This window comes from Schistocerca nitens, chromosome 2, assembly GCF_023898315.1.
Source record: "Schistocerca nitens isolate TAMUIC-IGC-003100 chromosome 2, iqSchNite1.1, whole genome shotgun sequence".
Taxonomy (NCBI): Eukaryota; Metazoa; Arthropoda; class Insecta; order Orthoptera; family Acrididae; genus Schistocerca; species Schistocerca nitens.
This window is the reverse complement of record NC_064615.1, coordinates 835,933,264-835,959,998: the sequence shown is the minus strand read 5'-3', so window position 1 is coordinate 835,959,998 and position 26,735 is coordinate 835,933,264. Positions and strand designations below refer to the sequence as shown.

Genomic DNA, 26,735 nt, shown 5'->3' with positions numbered 1-26,735 from the left:
TATTGAGAACACATGTGACACAATGGGCAAGATGTAGGTACTTGCACCCAGCCTCTTTGGCTCATAGGCAGCAGTTGAGCTCTAACGTGTTTGACTGTTTCTCAATGCTTGTGCTTCCTATCTAAAGACCTCAATGTCGATGGGACATTAAATCCTAATCTTCCTTCCACCCTAATCCTCCTTCCTTCCTTCAGTAACTGTGAGCGTGCTCTTGCGGTCCACCCAACCATCTGACTTTAATCATATTGTGAACACATGTGACACAATGGGCAAGATGTAGGTACTTGCACCCAGCCTCTTTGGCTCATAGGCAGCAGTTGAGCTCTAACGTGTTTGACTGTTTCTCAATGCTTTTGGTGTCTCATGGAGTCTATATCATGATATCTCACTGCCCTCATCAGGGCTTAAGAGGGTGTCCGATGTTACTAGGTAGGCATTGCTAATTCATGAATGTATTTTGTTACCTGTGTTCCATGCATTTCTCATGTTTATTTTTTTCTTATATTTTTGATGCATAAATCAGGAAATGCCGTACCAACATGAATAACTAGTGGTGCACACAAATTATTATGTGTGAATAATTGTACACTGTGTACTCCAGATCCACATACACTTATGGAGAAAAAAATTGTAGCACCAAGAAGAAGTTGTGAGACATAGACAAAAGTTCGTAGGTGTGCTTCTACATCTGAAAGATTATGTCTATTCTGCAGTATTGCACTCGCACACACACACATATCCATCCACACATCCACATCCACACATGTACATATATGTGTGGATGGATATGTGTGTGTTTGCGAGTGTATACCCGTCCTTTTCTTCCCCTAAGGTAAGTCTTTCCACTCCCGGGATTGGAATGACTCCTTACCCTCTCCCTTAAAACCCACATCCTTTAGTCTTTCCCTCTCCTTCCCTCTTTCCTGACAAAGCAACCGTTGGTTGCGAAAGCTAGAATTTTGTGTGTATGTTTGTGTGTCTATCGACCTGCCAGCGCTTGCGTTTGGTAAGTCACATCATCTTTGTTTTTAGATATACTTACAGATGTTACCTAGATGAAGATATTCCCTATATTTCATTACTCTACACAATTTTTTTATTTTATTTTTTTATTTTTTATTTTTATTTATTTATTTATTTTTTTATTTTTTTTATTTATTTTTTTTTTTGTTAGTGTATGATATTTGTTTAAAAGTGGTTAGTGATCATGTTATAATCTTGGAATTGAGCAATGACTAAGTTAACTGAATGAGCCTGTGACTGCACCAGTTAAAGTGATGGGGTAGTACTACTTAGTTTGCAAAGACTATACTAAAATTATAGTTTTAAATTTTTCATTGCCACATGCCCTGATAAGTGTGTTTAGTTAATCACTTATATGCACTGTAGCTCTTAGCTTATGTTCTTTATGTTTATATGTAGATTTTAAAAATATGTGTGTTAATTGTTTCAGGAACAAGGACCAATCCATCTTTCAAATTCTATATACGAAGCATGTCTTCGGTATACTCTTGTTGCTCACATAGCTCCTCTCTGGAATCAAGTTGACACTTATTTAGTACAAGGAAGAGATTTTCTGCTGAGCACTTGTCCTTTGAATGCTGTAAAATTAGAAGTTGCAGTTAAAGGTAAATAGACAAAAAGTCATAAGGACTGTGAAGAACTTATTAGTCTTCTTCCTTTCTGTTTTAAAATTGAGAATAATGTATGGCATAATAAATATTCCTGAGGACAAATTCTAACAAAGTGTTCCTGTACCAATGAACACAAGCATGTAACTAAAAATGTGGAATTAAACAATTAAATAAATAATTTAATTTATGATGAAAGGCTCCATAACATTCCTCACTGTAATCCTCACCATGCAATTTTTCTGCATTTTGCAAGCAGTATGCCCACATAAAAATTATAGTGCCCTTGCTGTTTTGTGATCTTGTCCAAACGAGGTGGGACCAAACGAGGTGGCACAATAGTAAGACATTAAACTCACATTCAGGAAAACAGTGACTCAGATCTCCATTTGGCTGACCAGATTTAGAGTTTCTGTGGCTTCTCTGAATTGCTTAAGGCAAATACTGTGATGGTTCCTTTGTCAGGATATACTGTCTACTTCCTTCTCCAGTTCAAGTTCGTGCTCCATGTCTAATGACTTCATTGTCAACACGAGTGAAGCCTTAATATTTCTTTTTTCCTCAAACTTCAGAGAAGATATGGCAATAACTTGTTTGAAACCCATTATTTAAAACACTGTGTGACATTTCACAATGGTGTCCCTCAGAAATCTTTTACTTTGATGCCTTGAGTATGATCTAACCATGAGAAATGGAAAACATGCCTGATGAGCCTGTCTGAGTGGTAATAGAGGCTTTACTCACTGAAACTTTCGTAGCAACAGTCCCATTGCACAGTTTCCATCACAATGACTTTGTGAAAGATTCTCACCTGGTTGACTTATGTTCATAAATGAAAGATTCTCACTTATCCAAAATCTCCGGAATTGTTTTCAAAAAACACAGTTCTCGCAGCCACAGAATCACTTCTCTCTATTGACAGTTTCTTCTCATTGTTCATTTTGAAAATACCTTGTGGTAACACAAATAATTTATTGAGCTAAAATGTGATAAACAGGAATTTTTAGTGGAGATACAGGGAAAAATTCAGTAATTTATTGTTTGCTAGATACCAGGCTTCAACATCACATAAATTAATCTGTCCGCCCCTGGTGGCTGAGTGGTCAGTGTCAATCCTAAGGGCCCGGGTTCAGTTCCTGGCTGGGTCGGAGATTTTCTCCGCTCAGGGACTGGGTGTTGTCTTGTCCTAATCATCATCATTTCATCCCCATCGACACGCAAGTTGCTGAAGTGGCGTCAAATTGGAAGACTTGCACCCAGCGAACGATCTATTGCATGGGAGGCCCTAGTCACACGACATTTACATTAATTAAACTGTAAGTCACCTCTTCACCAGTTCTGCTGAAACATCAGAATGATTAAGAGGTGAACACGGATGGTAAAATCAAAACAAAATGGCTTCGCTGAGGAGCTGAATTGTCAGTTAGATCCCACCAAAGTCTTGAATTGACAATTGGCAATGCAGAGTTGGCTGTTGGTGCACATTGATCTGTTGCAACATCTATTCTGGACTGTTGTCTTGTCCTGCATCTCTGTGAGTGGGCAATGCATGGCAGATGTTTGACAGTTGTCAGCAGTTGAATGTCCTATTTCCTTTGTTAAGACCAAGAGGATTATCACTATGGTCAATGTCAAGGGTTATATGGCTGGCACATTTGTCATTCAGGTAGTTGCCCTACAAGGGATTGGTGCTATCACAAGAGTGAAGTTTTGTATGCAGCCAAATCACAAAGGCAGCTCCCAACAAATGAGGTATGTACAGGATGATAGTGATCATGAGAATAACTCATTGACAGCAGAGTCAAAACTTGGATCACTATTGAAGTCTGACTCCACAATCAGCATCAGTTGGGAGAAAAGAAAACAATGTTGAATGCTCATGAGAATAAGCATCAAACTGGAGTGAAATCCAGAAAATAAGGGAATGGAAATTAGAAGAACAAGGAGTAGGCTGAAGTTATGAAGGAATCAGATCAGTGCCAAATCCAAGTGTAGACCATGTCCTACCCACAAAGTCTTGAGACGCAGTCACAGCTCAAAGTCTCTCAAAAGAATTATTATGGAGCCTCATTCATCAGTCAGTGTCTCCACCAAAAATGTCCACCGAATAAAACCGTAACAGGCCAATAGGGTTACCACAAATTTTTGCCATTATTTAGTAGGACAGTTGATGTGGACAGGTAGTGAAAGGCTGGGGTCAGTTGTGACCAGTCACATTTGGTGAATCATTTGTGAACTTTATTTAACAGACAATGTTTGAAAACAAAACTAACCACTTAGAAATGTAACAATTTAAAATAAAATGTAAATAATTTAAAACTGATTTCATAGAAATGAATAAATCCACATTTGACTATCTTGCAATAGATGGGTGTCAATAAAGTCTGCCATGTTTTCAAATTAGCAATTCTTGGGGTGGCAATAAAATAACTGACACCCGAAAGAATCTTAAAAGGACACCATGAACTAGGTGTCAAAGAGAAAGGTCAAAATCAGTTACAGCAGCACTATACAAATGATGGCTAGCACCTGTTACTCTGTACAGCCACCATAACATTTCATAAACAATTGACTGAATACATTGTCTGGCCTAGGAACTGTTCACGTGCACTCTGTACGTTTGTCCCCATGCAGATCCACAGCACACCCAAGTTGTCTGTTGCTGCTTCCTCCACACAGATTAAGAGAGCCATCCACCACCAAGTTGATTTTGCTCCTGTCAGATAATGATTGTTCCTTTTCCAGCGCACTACTGTCCATTCCTCAAGGGGTAGGCAGCTTCCTCTTCTCGGGTCGCAAGTGCCACATAACTGAAAGTGCAGTGCTTTGGATGACTGTAAGTCAGCAATCCACAACTATTAATGAGCATGCCAAATAATGGTACAGTGATTACTGAATCTCATCACTCTACTGAAATGTAGTATCTTCATACTACAGCTCACTAGTTTTGATCCAAGTCTTCCCCCTGTTGTGCTTCCAGAGTGCTGAAACTGTGTTGCTGCATCCTCTTATCATTGGATAATGAAATATCACTGCCAGCCAATAGATAATTGCTCCTTGGCAGTGCTCCTCATCTTGATTCCTAGTTCCAGGATGCCAACTTTCCTCTGAAACCTCTCAAAAGTCCCCCAGTTTTTGTGGATGGATTTTCATGTACACACCTTCAGCAAGTGTTTTCATGGGCTTGTCCTCCAACAGGATGATGGCTCATGACATGTCGCAGACAGTCTACCTCCCCCCCAAAAAGGAGTCTTGGCTTCACAATGGTCGCGCACCTACAGGAAAGTTAGCTCCTCCATTATGTTTCTCACAGAGCCACAGGTGTAGTGAAAGAATGTTTTTCCCAGCTTCCAAGCCAGTTAGTGATGAGTCCTCTCTGTCAGTGATAATTTTTTCACAGCCAGGTCTGCCCAGTGAGAATCAGTGCTCTTTCTCAACACACTGGAATTGTCCATTGCCAGCATTTTGAGGAAGTATTTCCACACACCACCGACAATCACTTTTTGGTTCCATTTGCTTGTAAAGCCAGTGCATCTCTGTCACAGACTGTCAAGTATTTCCACAGACCACCCAGTAGCACTTACTGGTTCCTTTGTTTGTAAAGCCAGTGCATCTCACTCACATATTGTCTGTTATACTTCAGCATTCACTCCAACCTGAAGCCCATTTCCTTTAATACTTGCATTATAATTCACAATATTTTTTGCACACAAAGCCAAGTTTCCTATAACTAGATATTTATCGAATATTGTGTGACATGAAAACTTTTTTGTTAAATTAAAAGCAACACTCTTGCTGAATTTAATAGAAGTGTTCACTTTACTGCACCACACACTTAAGCTGTTCTTGCGTGCCAGTTGGGGAACAAACACAAATGATAAAATAGTGAGATTGGTTGCAGTGTTATCTAGGTACAGTCACTTAAAGGATTGTATGCTTAGTGAGTGTCATTATTAGGACTTTGTTATCATGATCTTATGACATAACATGGATCCACTGCACCATATGGATATCATTCAGATTTTACTTCTTAGGGGTTTGGCTTTGGCTTTGGCTGTTGGCCACAAAACCAGTCATGTTCCAGTAAAGATTATCATGTAGCTGCACAATATGTTCTTTTTGCAAGCTGCGTTACCACAGCTGCAGATGCCTGGAGCACAGAGTTGTTTGTAATGGACTTGTATACATGTATGTATCCCTAATACTGTAATTAATAAGATAAGTAAAGGGTTTAGTGATTTTATTGGTATATGAAGGTAGAAGAACAAATACCATTGATGACCGTGCAGCTTCTCTAGAATGAAATGATAATTAAATCGACACCCTAGCTGCAAACAGGTGTTGATATACAACATTGGGGACATGTTGAAAATGTGTGCCCCGACCGGGACTTGATGGGCAAACGTCTATTAGGCGCGTTACAAATGTAGTGGTGTGGACATGTTCGGAATGTTGATCTCACGAGGAGCGTGCTAGGGATAAATACCTGCAGGCACTCTATCCTCTGTGCCCGCGGTGGCTCAGATGGATAGAGCGTCTGCCATGTAAGCAGGAGATCCCGGGTCTGAGTCCCGGTCAGGGCACACATTTTCAACATGTCCCCAATGTTGTATGTCAACGCCTGTTTGCTGGTAAGGTGTCGATTTAATTATCATTTCATTTTATTGGTACATTTCTACAACACCACGCTTGAGATACCTTCCCATTCAGATGAATGTTTGTTGTTCTTTAGCTTTTGTGTTGCATTAAATATCTCATGTGGGTATGCCTCCATAAATTCTAGCCCTACACCATGTGTGATATTATTTGGTGCCTCAGCCAGTAGATCTATAATGGGGATTGGTTAACCAAAAGGAGAAATAAAGTGCTTATTGTACAATTCACATATTTCATTTGGATCTATCATGAGGTGCCTTTCATGTCTAATGCTTACTGGTTCACTTTGCATGCTGTTGCAGACATTATGTGTAGAAGTGAAAGAAAGAATGGAGGTGCCCTAATATTTGTTAAAGATAGTATAATGTTTACTAAAATAGATGTTAGCTCTTACTGTGCAGAACTAGATGGAGAATTTACCTGTATAAGACTAAACGTAGAGAGTACCATAATCGTTAGCTTATATAGATCACCAGGAGGAGATGTAAATACATTTTTCGAAAGATTTGAGCTGCTTATGAGGAAAATACTAAAATCTAACATAAAACTAATTATCTGTGGCGATTTCAACATTGAAATGGCCAACAGTGATAAACGTGTTACTAGAACGTTTTTTTAATATCTTAAGATCACTAAATTTACAATGTACAAATTACACACCAACATGGGATAAGGCGTGCTTAGATAATATTATAGTAAATTTTTCTAGAGACATGTATGATGTCAGACTTGCCAGTGGAGCCCTAGCTGATCATGAACCATTGATTTTAACATTCTCCTGTGATCAGTTGCCGAAATCAGACAAATCAGTCAGAATCAAGTCTAATGCCACATGGGTAAGAGGGCAGAAAGATGAATATATTAATTTATTTATTGACAGAATATCTGATGTTAACTGGGACTCTGTATACAACACACAACCTGAGGAGGGTGCTGGTGAAATGGTGTTTAACAACTTCCTGGAAATACTCATAGAGTTGTGGTACTCCTGCTCACCATTAATCAAAAGTATCCCTAAGCATAAACAGAAAAACAAACAGCTAAAATGGTATACTGATGAGCTAGCTCTCACTAGGGAGAAGATGCTCAGACTGTACAGAATATATAAAAATTCTTGTAAACAAGGACCTGAGTTAGATAATACTTCTTATAGAGCTTATCTAAAATGCAAAAAAATCTACAAAGACAAACTGTCCTTGGCCAAAAAAAAAGCATGTGAACATTACATTGAAAGTGCTCCCAACAAATGTAAAGCAGCATGGGATATCATCAACCAATATAATTCACAAACCCATACACAAGATGCAATGCTGGTCCCAGAAGAAGTAAATAATTACTTCCTAACCTCAGTGAGCGAGCTGAAAAACAAAATCAAGCAAAATGGCACTTGTGCACTAGATCATCTTGGTGCTGTGCCCCATTGGATGTATACTTTTCACTGGGATGTTGTCACCCCAGAGGATATTGTAAAAGCTGTGGCAAGGTTCACCAACTCCAAAAGTATGGACTGTTATTGGTTTTCTAACTATGTAATGAAAAAAATAATACACCTTATCTGTCAACCTCTTTCTTTCATTTTTAATATGTGTTTAGAATCTGGAGTTTTCCCAGATGCGCTCAAAACTGCTAAAGTGATACCAGTCTTTAAAAAGGGAGATAAGCATCTGCCCCAAAACTATCGACCAGTTTCTATTGTCCCAATTTTCTCTAAAGTTTTTGAATATGTAATGTACAGTCAACTAAATAACTATATCTAAAAACAAAGATGATGTGACTTACCGAACGAAAGCGCTGGCAGGTCAATAGACACACAAACAAACACAAACACACACACAAAATTCAAGCTTTCACAACAGACTGTTGCCTCATCAGGAAAGAGGGAAGGAGAGGGAAAGGCGAAAGGATGTGGGTTTTAAGGGAGAGGGTAAGGAGTCATTCCAGTCCCGGGAGCAGAAAGACTTACCTTAGGGGGAAAAAAGGACGGGTATCTGCAAGAGAATAGCAAGAGTGTGTTATCTCATCTGGAGACTGACAGATGTAGTCACTGATGAGTGTCTAAAGGTGGTATATTTTGGCCTCTTTCAGTCACACATTTCCTACGGCATATTTTTATGGGGACATTCTTGCTTTGTCAGTGAAATTCTGAAAATTCAAAAAAAAGTAATCAGAATAATGAGCAAAGTTAAGCCCAAAGAACACTGCCGCCCCCTCTTTATCAAGCACGTGATATTAACTGTTGTGAATCTATACATCTGAGTTTAAAACTCTTCAACAAACTTCCAGCATCTGCTCGGTCACTGACCTGTAATATTTTCAAACGTAAGGTTTAAGACTGGTTACTCAAACACCCATTTTATAAGATAACAGGATATTTTGAAGTAATCATTGACATTAGTATATAAGAATATTCCTAAAAGAAAAGGAATTAAATTGTAAAAACTTTACTGTAAAGTTATTGTTAATTGTATATTTAATGTTCAGACCTATTCCGCTGTAAGTGGTCAGTGGTGAATAAACTGAATACTGAATACTGCATCCTGCTGGTGGTTGTACAATGTATATTAATTAGTCACCAGGCTCCCTTACCTACGTTGCCTGAATGCTCTGTTGTATCATTGTTTATGTTTCCTTTTTTATAGCTTCACTGTACTTTTCTTAAATATAAGTAGTTCTGTTTCTTTATGTAAACAGTCAAGATCATATATGAAGGGCTGAGATCCAGAATGGGCCAAATCCAGTTTTCATGTTTTTCGAGCTGACGTCATCTGCGAATTGCTTGCTGAATGAAATGCTTAACGGAATGGTTGGTTTGGTCCAAATCCCTCATAATGTGATGTAATAAAAGAGTAAAGGGATGTTTCATATCATGAATATCAAGGGATGTAATGGAAATAGTAATTCAGAAGACATTCACATGTTTATTTTGTCATATTGAAGTCACACACCATTACATAGAATTTAACAAGCCAGGCACTGATTTGCAGTCAAAATTCATTCATGAGTATATTAAATGGTGTTAACAGTGTATTATTTACTTACGGTGGTATTTTTTCTTCTGGGGTACCAGTAATGTTGCTGTTGTTGTTGCTGTTGTTATGGTCTTCAGTCCAGAGACTGATTTGATGCAGCTCTCCATGCTACTCTGTCCTATGCAGACTTTGTCGTCTCCAAGTAACTACTGCAACCTGCATCCTTATTAATCTGCTTAGTATATTCATCTCTTGGTCTCCATATACAATTTTTACCCTCCACACTGCCCACCAATACTAAATTGGTGATCCCTAGATCCTACCAATCGATCCCTTATTCTAGTCAACTTGTGCCACCACAAATTCCTCTTTTCCACAATTCTATTCAGTACCTCCTAATTAGTTACGTGATCTACACATCTAATCTTCAGCATTCTTCTGTAGATAGCAAAGATTTCGAAAATTCTATTTTCTTTTTGTCTAAACTATTTGTCGTCCATGTTTTATTTCCATACATGGCTACACTCCAAACAAATACTTTCATAAAAAACTTTCTGACACTTAAATCTATACTCGATGTTAGCAAATTTCTCTTCTTCAGAAACGCTTTCCTAGCCATTGCCATTCTACATTTTTTATCCTCTCTACTTGGTCCATCATCAGTTATTTTGCTCCCTAAAAACTCATCTACTACTTTAAGTGTCTCATTTCCTAATCTGACTCCCTCAGCATCACCTGATTTAATTTGACTGTATCCCATTATCCTCGTTTTGCTATTGTTGATGTTCATTTTATATCATCCTTGCAAGACACTGTTCATTCCGTTCACTGCTCTACCAGGTTCTTTGCTGTCTCTGAGAGAGTTACAATGTCACTGGCAAACCTCAAAGTTTTTATTTCCTCTCCATTGATTTTAAATCCTACTCCAAATTTTTCTTTTGTTTCCTTTTCTGCTTGCTCATTATACAGATTGAATAACATCGGGGATAAGCTACAACCCTGTCTCACGCCATTCCCAACCACTGTTTCCCTTTCGTGCCCCTCGACTCGTGTAACTGCCGTCTGGTTTCCGTATAAATTGTAAATAGCCTTTCATTCCCTGTATTTGACCCCTGCCACCTTCAGAATTTGAAAGAGGGTATTCCAGTCAACATTGTCAAAAGCTTTCTCTAAGTCTACAAATGCTAGAAACGTAGGTTTGCCTTTCCTTAATCTAATCTTCTAAGACAAGTTGCAGGGTCAATATTGCCTCACTTGTTCCAACATTTCTATGCAATCCAAACTGATCTTCCCCAAAGTCAGCTTCTACATCCATCTGTAAATAATTTGTGTTAATATTATGCAGCCGTGACTTATTAAACTGATAGTTCAACAACCTGAAAACAGCTTTCGCATCCCGCAACTACCCTCCTGACCTGGTACAGAAGCAAATAACCAGAGCCACTTCCTCATCTCCTCAAACCCAGAACCTCCCACAGAAGAACCCCAAAAGTGCCCCACTTGTGACAGGATACTTTCCGGGACTGGATCAGACTCTGAATGTGGCTCTCCAGCAAGGATACGACTTCCTCAAATCCTGCCCTGAAATGAGATCCACCCTTCATGAAATCCTCCCCACTCCACCAAGAGTGTCTTTCTGCCGTCCACCTAACCTTCATAACCTCTTAGTTCATCCCTATGAAATCCCCAAACCACCTTCCCTACCCTCTGGCTCCTACCCTTGTAACCGCCCCCGGTGTAAAACCTGTCCCATGCATCCTCCCACCACCACCTACTCCAGTCCTGTAACCCGGAAGGTGTACACGATCAAAGGCAGAGCCACGTGTGAAAGCACCCACGTGATTTACCAACTGACCTGCCTACACTGTGAAGCTTTCTATGTGGGAATGACCAGCAACAAACTGTCCATTCACATGAATGGACACAGGCAGACAGTGTTTGTTGGTAATGAGGATCATCCTGTGGCTAAACATGCCTTGGTGCACGGCCAGCACATCTTGGCACAGTGTTACACCGTCCTGGTTATCTGGATACTTCCCACTAACACCAACCTGTCAGAACTCTGGAGATGGGAACTTGCCCTTCAGTATATCCTCTCTTCTCGTTATCCGCCAGGCCTCAATCTCCGCTAATTTCAATTTGCCGCCGCTCATACCTCACCTGTCTTTCAACATCTTTGCCTCTGTACTTCCGCCTCGACTGACATCTCTGCCCAAACTCTTTGCCTTTACAAATGTCTGCTTGTGTCTGTGTATGTGCGGATGGATATGTGTGTGTGTGCGAATGTATACCCATCCTTTTTTCCCCCTAAGGTAAGTCTTTCCGCTCCCGGGATTGGAATGACTCCTTACCCTCTCCCTTAAAACCCACATCCTTTCGTCTTTCCCTCTCCTTCCCTCTTTCCTGACGAAGCAACCGTTGGTTGCGAAAGCTAGAATTTCGTGTGTATATGTTTGTGTTTGTTTGTGTTTCTGTCGGCCTGCCAGCACTTTCGTTCGGTAAGTCACATCATCTTTGTTTTTAGATATATAAACTGATAGTTCAGTAATTTTCATACCTGTCAACGCCTGCTTTCTTTGACATTGGAATTATTTTATTCTTCTTGAAGTCTGAGGGTATTTTGCCTGTCTCATACATCTTGCTCACCAGATGGTAGAGTTTTGTTAGGGCTGGCTCTCCCAAGGCTGTCAGTAGTTCTAATGGAATGTTGTCTACTCCCAGGGCCTTGTTTGGACTTAGGTCTTTCAGTGCTCTGTCAAACTCTTCACACAGTATCATATCTCCCATTTCAACTTCATTTACATACTCTTCCATTTCCATAATATTGCCCTCAAGTACATCACCCTTGTATGGACCCTCTATATGCTCCTTCCACCTTTCTGCTTTCCCTTATTTGCTTAGAACTGGTTTTCCATTTGAGCCCTTGATATTCATACAAGTAGTTCTCTTTTCTCCAAAGGTCTCTTTAATTTTCCTGTACACAGTATTTATCTTACCCCAAGGGATATATGCCTTTACATCCTTACATTTGTCCTTCAGCCATCCCTGCTTAACCATTTTTCACATCCTGTCGATCTCATTTTTGAGACGTTTGTGTTTCCTTTTACCTGCTTCATTTATGGCATTGTTATATTTTCTCCTTTCATCAATTAAATTCAGTATCTCTTCTGTTACCCAAGGACTTCCACTAACCCTCGTCTTTTTACCTACTTGATCCTCTGCTGCCTTCACTATTTTATCTCTCAAAGTTACCCATTTTTCTTCTACTGTATTTCTTTCCCCCGTTCTTGTCAATTGTTCCCTAATGCTGTCTCTGAAACTCTCTACAACCTCTGGTTCTTTCAGTTTATCCAGGTCCATCTCCTTAAATTCCCACCTTTTTGCAGTTTCTTCAGTTTTAATCTGCAGTTCATAACCAATAGATTGTGGTCAGAGTCCACATCTGTCCCAGGATATCTCTTACAGTTTAAAACCAGTTTCCTAAATCTCTGTCTTACCATTATATAATCGATCTGAAACCTTCCAGTGTCTGCAGGCCTCTTCCACATATACATCCTTCTTTCATGATTTTTAAACCAAGTGTTAGCTATGATTAAGTTCCGCTGTGTGCAAAATTCTACCAGGCAGCTTCCTCTTTCATTCCTTACCCCCATTCCGCATTCACCTACAACTTTTCCTTCTCTTCCGTTTCCTACTATCGAATTCCAGTCTCCCACGACTATTAAATTTTCGCCTCCCTTCACTATATGAATTTATTTTATCTCATCATAAATTTCTTCAATCTCTTTGTCATCTGCGGAGCTAGTTGGTATATAAACTTGTTAACAGAATCTTCCATTTATTGGTAGAACAACATTGTAATAAATGAAAAGCACTAGTTTGCTTTTGTTCTACAGTATTAGTTTTATTGTTTTAACTGGTTTTCGGCTTACAAGGCCATCTTCAGACATTTACTGAATATTGTCATCAAAGAAGTTATAATGTTTCTAAACAACATTAGAAGAGAAGTTACACATCTAGATTGAAGCAGAAACATACAGTAAGTAACATCTTTGACAGTGTGGTGGCAATGCAATGAAAAAGTAAAAAAATTGAACAGTAAATAAATAAAAACAGAGTAGACAGGAAAAACTTAAGCACAAAATAGGAAGAGCATGCCTACATAACAGTTTCTATTAGTAAACAAAAGTAATAAAATAAAATTAGTACTTGACAAGGCTACTTCAGAATGTGTAAAACATGGGGAGTGATATATAAACCAATTAAAAGAAGAAAGAATTATCAATTTAACTACAGAATACATGAGGAACTTAAGCAATATCCATAAGATAAACAGAAGTGAATAAATGCAGGAAATTGGAGGAGTCTGAGGGAACATACAGTAAATGCAATCTTTGTGAGTGTTGTACTATTGCATTTTAAAACATAAAAAAGCTGAACAGTACACAAATACAAAAGGAGCAAACAGGTAAAACATTAACATTATACTTAAAACTGTGACTGTGTAACAGTTTGCTTAAAATAAATGAACCAAGTAAAATAAAAACAATATTTGGTGAGACAACTGCAAGAGGTATTAAACATACAAAGTAATACAAGTACCAGTTAAAAGAAAGCATTAACAACTGAAATTACAGTCTTTATGGATTACATAGGCAACTTCAATAAAATGAAAGAACTTAATGAATATAGGAAAAAATATCTATCCCCATGTCCAGAGATGATTTTAAAGCACAGTTAGATACAAGAAAATTTATTGCCGCAGCCAATGGTACAGTCCAGTCATTGAGCACATATTGCATAGGAAACAAAAATGGAAAATCATAACCCTCCTCTATGCCCACCTGCTTCTCATCCACTGTCTCCAAGAAATGGTGTACATTAACATATCAAGGAGAGGTATCACAGATTGCAGCCAAAGCACGGAAAGCCTGCAAGTATAGGCTTTCCTACTATGTTAAGAGCACGACAGACAAGATCCAGTTATTAGCCAACAGTGAGGTATACAGAACTACCGTTTCTGACAAGGGGAGGCCACAACGTTTGGAATGCGGATTTACTGTAAACTTCGTACACCCGTAGTACTCCATGAAGACAATAAAATGTGTAAGCAGTAGCACGTACTTCTTAGGAGTTATTGAGAAAATCGCAAGATAATTCCGGTCATCAGATATATACCTGTGCGTGGCCATTTTTACCATGAAGTGGCGGCAGCCGAGTGAATAGTGTTCAAGCTCCGTAATCGCTGGATCAAGTCCCATTCGTCAGTTTTTTAATTTTCAACACAGTCATTTTCTTTACTATTTATATTACAATTGATATAATGGGAAAAATATGTGTAATCAGATGAACTTTTATTAAATTTACAGTGTTATTTGGCAGTCTATAAATTTTTATTATCACAAATAATATAATATTCATAACTATCGACTAGTAAATGACCAAACACAAAGTGAAACTGAAAATGTATGCTTGTCTGTGTCTTCAAAATTGTTCGTATTTAATCGAAAGAGAACAAGAAATTGCTTCTCGTGAAGACGCTATAAAATACACTTGATACTGCATGACCAATTATCAGCGCCGATATTTAAGGAAATACTGCGTTATGCATGGTTTGCTTCCAAATTATTGGCAGAAAGAGAGGTTTTTGAAAATGTTAATGAAATTTGTTTTTCCATGGAAAACCTCAAAAGACCTTGTATATGCAGAAACATAGCATTTCTTCAATGCAGCTGGTGCCATTTAACTATATTTTTCATGTTTTTACAAAAAATACCATCCTGCAACTTGTACTCGTAATGTCAAAAGTGATGATCAACTGTACATCTATCGAAAGCCGTCTGTGCCAGTTAAAATTTGGAGGTAACAAGTTGTTTCAGGCTCCTTCCAGGTATAAGGGATTTCTCAGATCACAGAGAAGCATACATTTTCAGTATCAGTTTATGCGTTTGGTCGTTTACTAGTCAATAGTTATGAATATTATATTATTTGTGATAAAAATTTGTAGACTGCCAAATAACATTGTAAATTTAATAAAAGTTCATCCGATTATATGTATTTTTCCCATTATATCGACTGTAATATAAATAGTAAAAAAATGACTGTGCTGAAAATAAAAAAAAAATAAAAAAATAATGGACGAACGGGACTCAATCCAGCGATTACGGGGTTTGAACGCTAACCACTCAGCTGCCACTGCTTCATGGTAAAAATTGCCATGTACAGATAGATATTTGACGACCGAAATTATCTTGCGATTTTCTCAATAACACTTGAGAAGTACGTGCTACTACTTACACATTTTGTTGCCCTCATGGAGTACTGCGAGTATACGAAGTTTGCAGTAAATCTGCATTTCAAACGTCGTGGCCTCCCCTTGTGAGTGTGACAAGTTTACATTGATCAATCAGGCAGAGATGTAGCAACTAGGCTGGCTGAGCATGAACGCAGCTGGAGGTTGCAGAATTCTGACCCTGCATTTGCTGAGCATGTACTGAGTGAGGGTCACAACTATCAGCAAATGTCCTATGTCCTTCACTTAGCAAACAAAGGCCATGAACTCAACCTGCTGGAAGCCCTGGAAATTAACAAACACCTAATCCTAAATGACCAGACACAGCTCAACACTTCCCCTCTCCTAAACTTCATATAATCATCTCTGGTTTTCATTACTTCCCACTCTGCCTGTTCCTACATATTCCCATTTTCCTGCATTCATTAAGTTATTTTATTTTATTGAAGTTGTCTATGTAATCCATGTAGGCTGCAGTTTCAATTGTTAAGGCTTTCTTTTAACTGGTACTTTTATTACTTCATCTCCCCCCCCCTTTTTTTTTTCTTTTTTTTCCGTTCCTTATGTATTGTACAATTACATTGATAAGTCTTTCTTCTTTTAATTGGTTTATGTGTCATTTTTACGTTCCTTATGTATTCTACAATTACATTGATAAGTCTTTCTTCTTTTAATTGGTTTATGTGTCACTCTCCATTTTTTATACCTCCTGAAGCAGCCTTGTCAAATACTAATTTTATTTTATTTTATTTGTTTTGTTTATTAATAGAAACTGTTACTTAGGCATACTGTTCCTATTTTGTGTTAAAGTTTTTCCTGTCTACTCCGTTTTTGTTTATTTACTGTTCATTATTTATTTATTTATTTTTCCATTGCATTGCCACCACACTGTCAAAGATGTTACTTACTGTACATTTCTGCTTCAATCTAGATGTGTAACTTCTCTTCCAGTGTACAAACATTGTAACTTATTTGGTGACAATACTCAGTGAATGTTTGAAGATGGCCTTGTAAGCCGAAAACCAGTTAACGCAATAAAAGTAATACTGTAGAACAAAAGCAAACTGGTGCTTTTCATTTAATATAAACTTGTACTACTGTGCTAGTTGTGGGTTTCGTGTCTATCTTGGCTACAATAATGCATTCACTATCCTGTTATAGTAGCTTACCTGCGCTGCTATTTCTTTTATTCATTATTAAACCTACTCCTGCATTACCCCTATTTGATTTTGTATTTATAACCCTGTATTCACCTGACCAGAAGCGTTGTTCCTCCTGCCACTGAGTTTTACTAATTCCCGCTATATCTAACATTAACTTATCCATTTTCCTTTTTAAATTTTCTAACCTGCCTACACGATTAAGGGATTTGACAGTCCACTCTACAATCTGTAGAATGCCAATTTTGTTTCTCTTGATAACAACGTCGTCCTGAGTATTCCTCGCCTGGAGATCCGAATGGGGGACTATTTTACCTCCGGAATATTTTACCCAAGAAGACACCATCACCATTTAACCATACAGTAAAGCTGCATGTTCTCAGGAAAAAATACAGCTGTAGTTAAAGACTGAGTGTGTCACATCACTATTTCAAAGTTTGCTTAAAAAATATGTGTTGAAGTTCCAATATTATGTTGAAGTTCCACATGATACTTCTCCAAAACTACAATATTTTGATTTTCTGATGATTTGTTAAAACACTACAGACCTCTCTAAATGAGAGTATTTGTGAAAAATGTCATAACTAAAGAAAAAATTGAGAAATTGTAATAAAGAAACTAACTGTCTTGAGAAATGATAAAGTGGAAGGACTGCTAACTGTCAGTATGACATTAATGTGTGAAATTCTTAAACTGTCAAAATATTTGTATATAAAAACGAAAGAATCTGAAATTTTTTGCTTATTTAGAAATTATTTTCTCCAAAACCCCCATCCTAAATGTCCTAAAAATTTCATGGTACTTTAGTTGGTCATTGTACTTAGGGAATGTAAAACCACAGTGGGTGATTCTAGTCTGTACAAAATGTGAGAAATTTTTTGGGTAGACCTAGTTCTACTCTCAAGTTCAAAAAATCATGGACACTTAAATATTTATATCGACTGCTGATTTTAAGTAAATGCCATGCCAAACTGGTATTTCTGAATTAAAATACACTGAAAAGCCAAATAAACTGGTATAGCTGCCTAATATCATGTAGGGCCCCCGCGAGCACGAAGAAGTGCTGCAACATGACATGGCATGGACTCAACTAACATCTGAAGTAGTGCTGGAGGGAATTGACACCATGAATCCTGCAGGGCTGTCCATAAATCCATAAGAGTATGAGGGGGTGGAGATCTATTCTGAACAGCTTGTTGCAAGGCATCACAGATATGCTCAATAATGTTCATGTCCGGGAAGTTTGGTGGCCAGCGGAAGTATTTAAACTCAGAAGAGTGTTCCTGGAACCACTCTGTAGCAATTCTGGACGTGTGGTGTGTTGCATTGTCCTGTTGGATTTGCCCAAGTCCATTGGAATACACAGTGGACATGAATGGATGCAGGTGAACAGGCAGGATGCTTACGTACATGTCACCTGTCAGAATCGTATCTAGATGTATCAGGGGTCCCATATCACTCCACTGCACACACCCCACACCATTACAGAGCCTCCAACAGTTTGAACAGTCTCCTGCTGAAATGCAGGGTCTGTGGATTCATGGGGTTGTCTCCATACCCACCCGCTCAATACAATTTAAAATGAGACTCGTCCGACCAGGCAACATATTTCCAGTCATCAAAAGTCCAATGTCAATGTTGATGGGCACAGGCAAGGTGTGAATCTTTGTGTCATGCAATCATCAAGCATACACAAGTAGGCCTTCAGCTCCAAAAGCCCATATCGATGATGTTTCGTTGAATGGTTTGCATGCTGTCACTTGTTGATGGCCTAGCATTGAAATCTGCAGAAATTTGTGAAAGGGTTGCACTTCTGTCACATTGAACGATTCTCTTCTGTTGTCATTAGTCCTGTTCTTGCAGGATATTTTTCCAGCCATAACAATATCGGAGATTTGATGTTTTACCGGATTCCTGATATTCATGGTTCACCTGTGGAATGCTCATGGAGGAAAATGCCAACTTCATCACTAAGAATTAAGATTGTCTTCTTTGTTACTGATGTTGATATGGTGTGTACAAATCCAGTAGCATCTCTTATACCAGCAGCAGCTCATGCTGCAGATTAATTCTAGTTGCAAGATTTTTACAGAGACCTCCTATCCCATCACATGCACTTTTTCCATGACCTGTTGCTGAAAACAACCACTTTTTGTCTTAATTTCTGTACTACAATATTGACCAAACTCATAAATCTAAAAGCGGTTTTTAAAACGAGGTGCTGCACCATCAGTCACATATACGTGTTTAGGAAATGCATGGCCTGTAAATGCTATGTCATCAATTATCATGCTGACAGCGCAGCATGCATGCGAATATTGATACCTGTGATGTGTGTGAGTGGTGACTTCGAATTTCATTCTGCAAAGCAAGAGACCAGTTCTCAACAAAGTCGAAATGAAGTACTAATGTGTCAATATTCTGGGATGTGACTGATTTTACTTCTGCTATGGCCTGTCTCTGAATCCTCGGGATATGATTGTGAGCTATTCCTTTCATGACCTAACGCCTAACCTCTGTAACAAACTTCTCTGGCTCTACCTTCCTCATCAACTCTTCTCCCTCCCACAAACCATAGGTAATGTCATTGTCAGTATCCTGAAGGTGTAACAGTCATCACTTCAGCACCAGGACATGTTGCACACTACGGCAACCAACATATATCTTGCGGCTCTTAACATACACAAAAGTGTCAAGTCCATCTCTGTGTACTTCTTTTCTGTGATGCTGCTTATGGTGAAACAAACAAGTTTTAAATTAGTGCAGTAAATACATGTGCATACTTCCTTCACTGGCTGGCATTTTACCTATTTTGGTTGTAAGGAGCAGAATTTTGTGAGACCAGTTTTTAAATTCGGGTTCTCTTTTTTCATTAAGAGATATGCTTCTCTTATTGATCTTGTCATATATATCTTTTTGCTTTTATTTTTTTCCACCATTTTCACTAACAGAGATAACATCAGCCTGATTAGGACTTTGCCTCCTGCAATCTTTGTCATCACTTAGGTAATATTCCAGAGTAACAGTAAGCATATCAGCTTGCAACAGATGCCCACAGTAAAAATCTGGCCACACCCAAATACCTTTCTCATTCTTTATTTAATCAGCTTATGTAATCATATACTTTGAGAAATGGGTAAGTATTTCTGTATTTGCTGCTCATAGTATCAGTAACCGTACCTTCTCAGTATAGGTGGCTGCTGAGAAAGCAGTATTTAGGTTCTGAAGCCAAACATCACATTTCGTGCACATATCACTATCCTCAGGTTCTGCACCAAGTGCATCTTCATTATACACTTCACAAAGTTTTTCAGATTTTGCTTGTGTAAAACTTGTTTCAATTTCTTCCACTTTTCTTTTTACATACTGTTTTCTTCTTGTGCTTCTTACCTTTCTTGGATGTTTAAGGGGTGATATAATATGGGTTACAGCAAAAATGCTAACATTCAATTCATCAACAACTTCACATCTAGGAATATGAACATCTGCATTGTCTTCTTCAGTTTCACATTCGTTTGATGGTGATCGTTGAGATGGGGTGTTGGTTAATTTCTTCTTGTAGTGAGTATAACAATTCCTGCACAGTGGATTTGATGCTAATACCATTACTTGAGGACAAAGATATTTCTGCAAAACCTCTGACAGATTTCAAACAACTGTAAAGTGTTTTTCACTTTTCTTTAACACCACCTTCTTTTGTCTTTCTTCGTACTCTACCCATCTCGCCTTTCACTACAGTATTTCCTCACTGGCATTGTATCTAACAAAAAGTTCAAACCAAACACAAAACTCTATGCAGAATGGTTTATGTGCAAGTTCTCACTCATTTGTTATAAATAGATGAGTGTTGAAAACAGTGTTGCCATCTTGCATATTTTACACTAGAAGTTCAGTGATGCGAAATATGCAGAATGTTGAAAAAATTTTAACACTTTACACAGGAAAATGTTGTCAAATGTGTTCACACTGATTACTAACATATTAAGCAAATAATATTTTGTGTAATTCTCAAAGGTTTTGGATAGGGGTTTTCGAGTAAATAATCCATAAAAATGCAATTTTTTACATTTTTAGTAATAAATATTCACATAATACAGACAGCTGGAGCAGAGAAGATGCTGCTTATAATTACATCAGTAGGATCTGATAATATGACACAAAATATAGTGTTCCGTGATTTCTTAAATTTCGTATTTTTGTCTTAAATTTGTAAGTTAAAGGAAGCCCATGAGTGTGCGGTTCAGACTAAGAGGGAGCTTTAATGCAAAACATCTGCCTGGTCTCCAGTACTTTTATATATGAAAATACTTTATTTCTTAACACTTTTGATATAGAGGCTTTATATATACAATTTTTCCAGAGAAATTCATGACCACAAGTTGACATGACCTGTATGATTTGAGATGAAATCACCCTGCTGGAGAAAGAACCCTTTTACAGTAAAAGAAAATGGATCACTCAGACTTTTTTGATATAAAGAATAATACAAAATGTAAACTTTCAGTACACAAGGAAACTAGATGGTGGAAAGGTGAAATGATTGAAAATTAAATGGATGAGGTTTGAAGCATCTGAACCCTTGAAAATTAAATGCTGTTCACTAAACGAAATAGAAATCTGGAAAATTATTGACATTTCACCACTGAAAAGGGAAGAAACACTGTGAAGATTATATCTGCTGTTCCATCCCAGTGGTCTCTACCACTAGCTGATAAAGAAGCAGTTAACATAACTAAAACTAAATATGAAACCTAATGTCTTTGTTACCTTACATTCCACCAGTTTCACATCAGTTTTTGCAGAATTTAGAGATGGAAAACTAAGCATTAAGAGAGAGTTTGGAGACAGCATGCATATCTTTTTCTTGTTTGACTATAAAAACTTAGAGCCATAGTGGGCCATCTCCAAGAGTCTGAAATATGTACTACTTTGTACTATTATTTTTAGGATAAGATATTTGTTTTCTGGTTTCGTGTTGTAAGTATAGTTTCATCATTGTCTACTTTACATAATAATGTTAATAGTTTCAAGTAATATGCATTCAGTAAACTATGTGATGTTCTAAACCTTAGGTCAGTTTTTCTCAGTTTCAGGAAAGTAGTATTTGGCACACATATATTCTGCCTTAACTTAAACAACGGAAAATCCAGGATGGAATACTGGCGTATTATGAAAAGAACAGTTGCTACTCACCAAATAGTAGAGATACTGAGTGATAGATAGGCACAACAAAAAGACTGTTAGCAAGTAAGCTTTCGTCCAAAAAGGCCTTCATCAGAAATATTCAGCTTACACACATATTTTGTCATGTGTGTGTGAACTTGCATTTGCTTGAGTATGAGTGTATGTCACCTATTTCTGATGAAGGCCTTTTTGGCCGAAAGCTTAACTTGCTGCCTTAACTTAATTCAACTAGGTTGATGTTACTGTCTAGTATTACCTTCAGTATGACAGTTTGTTTGTAGCCCTGTTATTTCTTGGAAATGGCAGCAGTAGTTGATGTCTCAACACAAATCTATAAAATTTGTCCCATTTGCTTTCTAATCCTTACCTTTAGTAAATGGTGTCCCAGCTGTCCTATGCTAACTTTGTTTTGAAGGTGCTGATGTTTATGTAACTCAGAATCCACTTTTTCTCAATTAATTTTGATTGCTTTTGGCACGGTGAAGATTAAGCACCAGTACTCTTAATGACTGACAACAGTGAGATGTGTAATGAAAAGCAGCACTTCAGTGGTTGACATTGTCTTTTACATTTATGCTGACTGTTGTGTAATCTGTTTTACTCTAATTTGACTCTGTTGTTCTAGTGTCAGAGCTTACCACAATTGTGAAATTATTTGAAGTGAATATATCTGTCAGTTTTTTGTAGGCTATACTACAGGAGTTTGTATCAATAGCTAGGTCTCTAACTATACTAAGATCAATAGGGCCTATTTGCTTAATTGTTCTGTCAAGTCTGTCAAGATAGTATAACGTATTGGTATTTGGTGGGTGGTATCTTCCAGCAACTTTATGTTTAGCTAATCCACTTGAATAAGCATTAATGGTTACCACAATAACAGCCATTTCAGTTGTTCCTTTTTTTAGTGTATTGTTCAAGAAATCTTTTAAAGGTAAGATGTTCATTAACAAATATTGGCCCACCACCCCCTTTGTGTTGTTGCCTGCAATAACTATCTGTCATTACATAAGCAACTAATTTGTGATACCTAATTTCATGGACTTTCAGCCCATGTTCTGATATTACTAATAGTTATAGTGAATGCTCATCCTCAAAGATTTGCAAAAATTGAACATATTTCTAAGATACTGCAGATTTAAGTGCATTACCTTTCTTTCCATATAAATTATAATCCTTTTGAGTATGGGATTCTGAATCAGTGGAATTACTATACTGGTCTTTGTCATTTTAAATTTTGTGTCTCCTGTGGTGCTATTAGCAGGTGGTATGCTTACTTATGGGCACTCTGAGGGCTGCATTACACTAAAAAAAAGGGACATCAAGGTCACTCGCAAATGAACTATTTTTATATGTTAGGATACACAGTTCAGTCTTTTACTCTGTAATCATTTTGCTTAATTTTTCATACAAAAAACACTTAACCTCATAGTTCAAATGTAATCCATGTTTAGTATCCATGCTTTTATCTAAGATACCTGTATCTAGAATAGAACATTTTTCACATCTTGAACATAATAATTTAAATCTTACATGTGTTTTTCTTATCTCTCCCTTAACATATTCGCGAGGTGTACATTAAACCATACCAATCTGTAGTGGTAGTAACAAGACTTTTTTTAATTTGTTTCATTCTAAAAATTTAGTCACAACTACAGTACAGGTATCAGCTTCATTACATGCTACATCATTAGTACATGTTATATGGTCAACAAAATCATTGTCATGCAGCATTTTACCTTCTAAATCTGTGTCTTCTGTAATGTTTTTTGTTCTCATTCCTAGCTTCACCGCATTCCTAACTCGTATTTTATGGTTTACACTTCGTAGAGTTTCAGCTAACATTCTTCTGTGGCTGTCAGCAAATAAAAGTACATTGTACTTCAGTGTAGATTTAAGAGTGTAGTTGCCATTCACGCTGTTCATCGAGTTTGTTAACCTAATTAACTGTCTTTTTTCATCTAATTCTACAAGTTCTTTACCTTTCGGCTTTGGAGATATTTCTGTTGTTTTATTCTTTCATTAATTGGTTTGTTCTTGTTATTCACATGATGTTCACAAAGTTCATCATCTTTCTTGCAATTATCGCTACTTGCCAACAATACACTGTACCTGTTTTTACCTATGAAAGTAATCTCATTTTCTAAGTTTGATATCTGTTTGGCACTTTGGTTCCACTTCTCGTGACTCCCCTTATTTCCATTTTACAATTTTCTTGTTTTATCATTTGAAACATGTCACAATTTCTACAGCTAAAAATTTTCATTTCTTAGAGGTGAAACATCACACTCAAGAATATCTGCAATTTTTTCTAAACTTGAAATTTGTTCGTGTAATTTAACTATTACAATTACCACAAATTCTTTGTTGAGCTTCTTGCTCTATTGTTTGATATTATTCTTCTTGCAGGTTGTTTGGGAGATAGTTTATGACTGAACATTTGACAAAAATTGTTCCCAACTTTTTATCCTCTGTGTAGCTGTTCAGTCAGTACTTTTTAGCCCAGTTCTCAGAAGCTCATATTTGTTCATTGCTCAGTAGATTATAAAAACAGAATATTATTTCCTTTATCTAGCAGTAACTTTGTGTCTCCATATTTAGTCACTTAGTTACTTGTTCCATAGACTGTTTTCACAATAAATGATGTGTTGCAGAACAGGTCAACAGAGCAGACATAGAATGAACACACACACACACACACACACACACACACACACACACACTAAGGTGTATGAAAACATGTGTTAAAAGCTTTAGAAATTTATTCTTGACATCAAAACTGTACAAAAAGTACCTATGAATGTGGATCCAAAAATCCTTCGTTGGGATATGCGAAAGGGGTTACCAACAGTCACTCCCAGAGCATTTTTAAATCACTTTCTTATTTAGGGTTGGTCATGGCATTTGTTTTGTTTTGTCGGATTGTTGTTTGTTCTGTTTTAGAGTATCTTCCATCACAACAAAGTATTCAGTATTTGAAATAAAGGATATGCACTATAAGAGGCCTGTTGTGCATGGTCTCCTTCAAAATACTTCCTCCACAATTCATACACTGCTTCCAGTGCTGTTTCCACTTCTGGAAGCAGTCTTGGTACACTTCTTCCTGGATCATGCAAAGTGCTGTCTGCAAATTTTCTTTTATCTCTTCTCTCATTGCAAATATTCATCCTTTCAATGGGGTTTCCAAGTTTGTAGAAAAGAAGAAGAAGAAGAAGAAGTCTGCAGGGCTACAGGGCCAGGTCCAGAAAGTAAGGAGATTGAGGCAGCACAGTGATGAATTCTGTCACTACATTTCAAGCAATTTCATTCTCACATTTTCATGACATGATCCAACTGAAATGTTACATTTTTTGCAATCTCTCGGGCAGTTAGTCTTCGATTGGCACAACAAATTTTGTTGACATTCCTGACATGAGAGTCTTCGGTGGATGTTGAAGGGCACCCTGAACGAGGGTCACCTTTAACTTCTGTTCAGCCATTTTTAAACCATGTGAACCATTCATAACACCAAGTACAGCTTAAGCATTCATCACTGCTGGCTCCTTGTATAATATGGTTTTCTCTGTAAATGTTTTCTTAAGTTTCAAGCAAAATTTAAATCAGATGCTTTGCTCCTCTTAACTGTGCCATCTCAAAATTTGCAAACTGTGTGACACAACATTCTACTAAATACAGCACTGAACAATAACTAACAGACATACAACAATGAAACTTCCCAAAGTTATGCATTAAACACAGGCATGTGCAGGGGTGTCAACTGCATTTCACACTGGCACAAAATTATGAAAGTTCTGAAACTTGTTGAACAGACCTCATATGTATGGCTAGGAGATGGTAACGCGAGCACAGTAAGTCAGTTAACCTGGGACGTAGTTACCTTGTGCAAGGCTGTTTATACGGCTCTGCCAGTGCTTGAAAGAGACAGGCTTATTTGAGAAGATAGTTCCAGAGGGGTTGGAGAGCATCTGAGCTTGAAGAATGAGTTTGTCATACTGTGAATGAAATTCCATCAGCTAGTACAAGGACAGTTGCTTGAAGGCAAAAAAGCAAGCAAAGCTTCACATTCTGGCCCTGGTAGACCAATCAGGACTGACCAATTGCCATATCATCCTCTGCCAATAGCATCGTTGGATGCAGTAGGGAGGAACATGACGTCAGTGCGCCACCCTCTCAGTTGTTATCAGTTTTCTTGACCTTGGAGCCATTAGTTCTCAGTCAAGTAGATCTTCAGTTGGCATCACAAGGCTGAGAGTACCCTGTTTCACTCCTCCCATCAAGGAAATATTCCAGTACCAGGAATCGAACCCAGGGAGGATGGGAAGCATTACTCACATGAAAGTGTGGGAGCAAAGAATAACTTCGTGCTAATGCTGGTTGGTGCAGTGTGCTGTATTTCTGCAGTTCCTAGCGTGTATCTTATTCATTGACAAGGCTAGCTTTTCACATGATGTGATCTTCAGTTGCCATAACAACCATGACTGAGCTTGTGAAACCCTGACAAAGTGCAACTAGAAAGACATCAAAGGAGGTATGATCTCAACATGTGGGATGGAGTCATTCATGATTATCTTTTGGGCCCCTGCATTTTCCACATTTTACTGGACAAAAGTATCAGCAGTTTCTCAGACATTGCTTCATTTACTTGATATACCTCTAGACATAACTCAGTGAATGTGGTTTATGCCCAATGGTGCCCCACCTCACTTTACACAGATAGTTCACTAATATTTCTGTAACCAATTTCCTAACAGGTAGATTGGTAGAAGGAGCCTATTGAATGGCTTTCTCAATCATCACATTTGAATCCAAGGGACATGTAAAATCAGGATACATTCAATTCACATAC

The 26,735-nt window shown here is 37.8% G+C and overlaps 1 protein-coding gene across 1 annotated transcript in view; it reads left to right on the top strand.

Moving 5' to 3' along the window:
* Positions 1-26,735, top strand: part of LOC126235376 (uncharacterized protein C18orf63-like) — a 165,470-nt gene that overhangs the window by 84,182 nt on the left and 54,553 nt on the right. Inside the window, exon 3 of the mRNA XM_049944099.1 lies at positions 1,454-1,628. Coding sequence (XP_049800056.1) covers positions 1,454-1,628 — 175 coding nt within the window. The remainder of the gene's footprint in view (positions 1-1,453; positions 1,629-26,735) is intronic.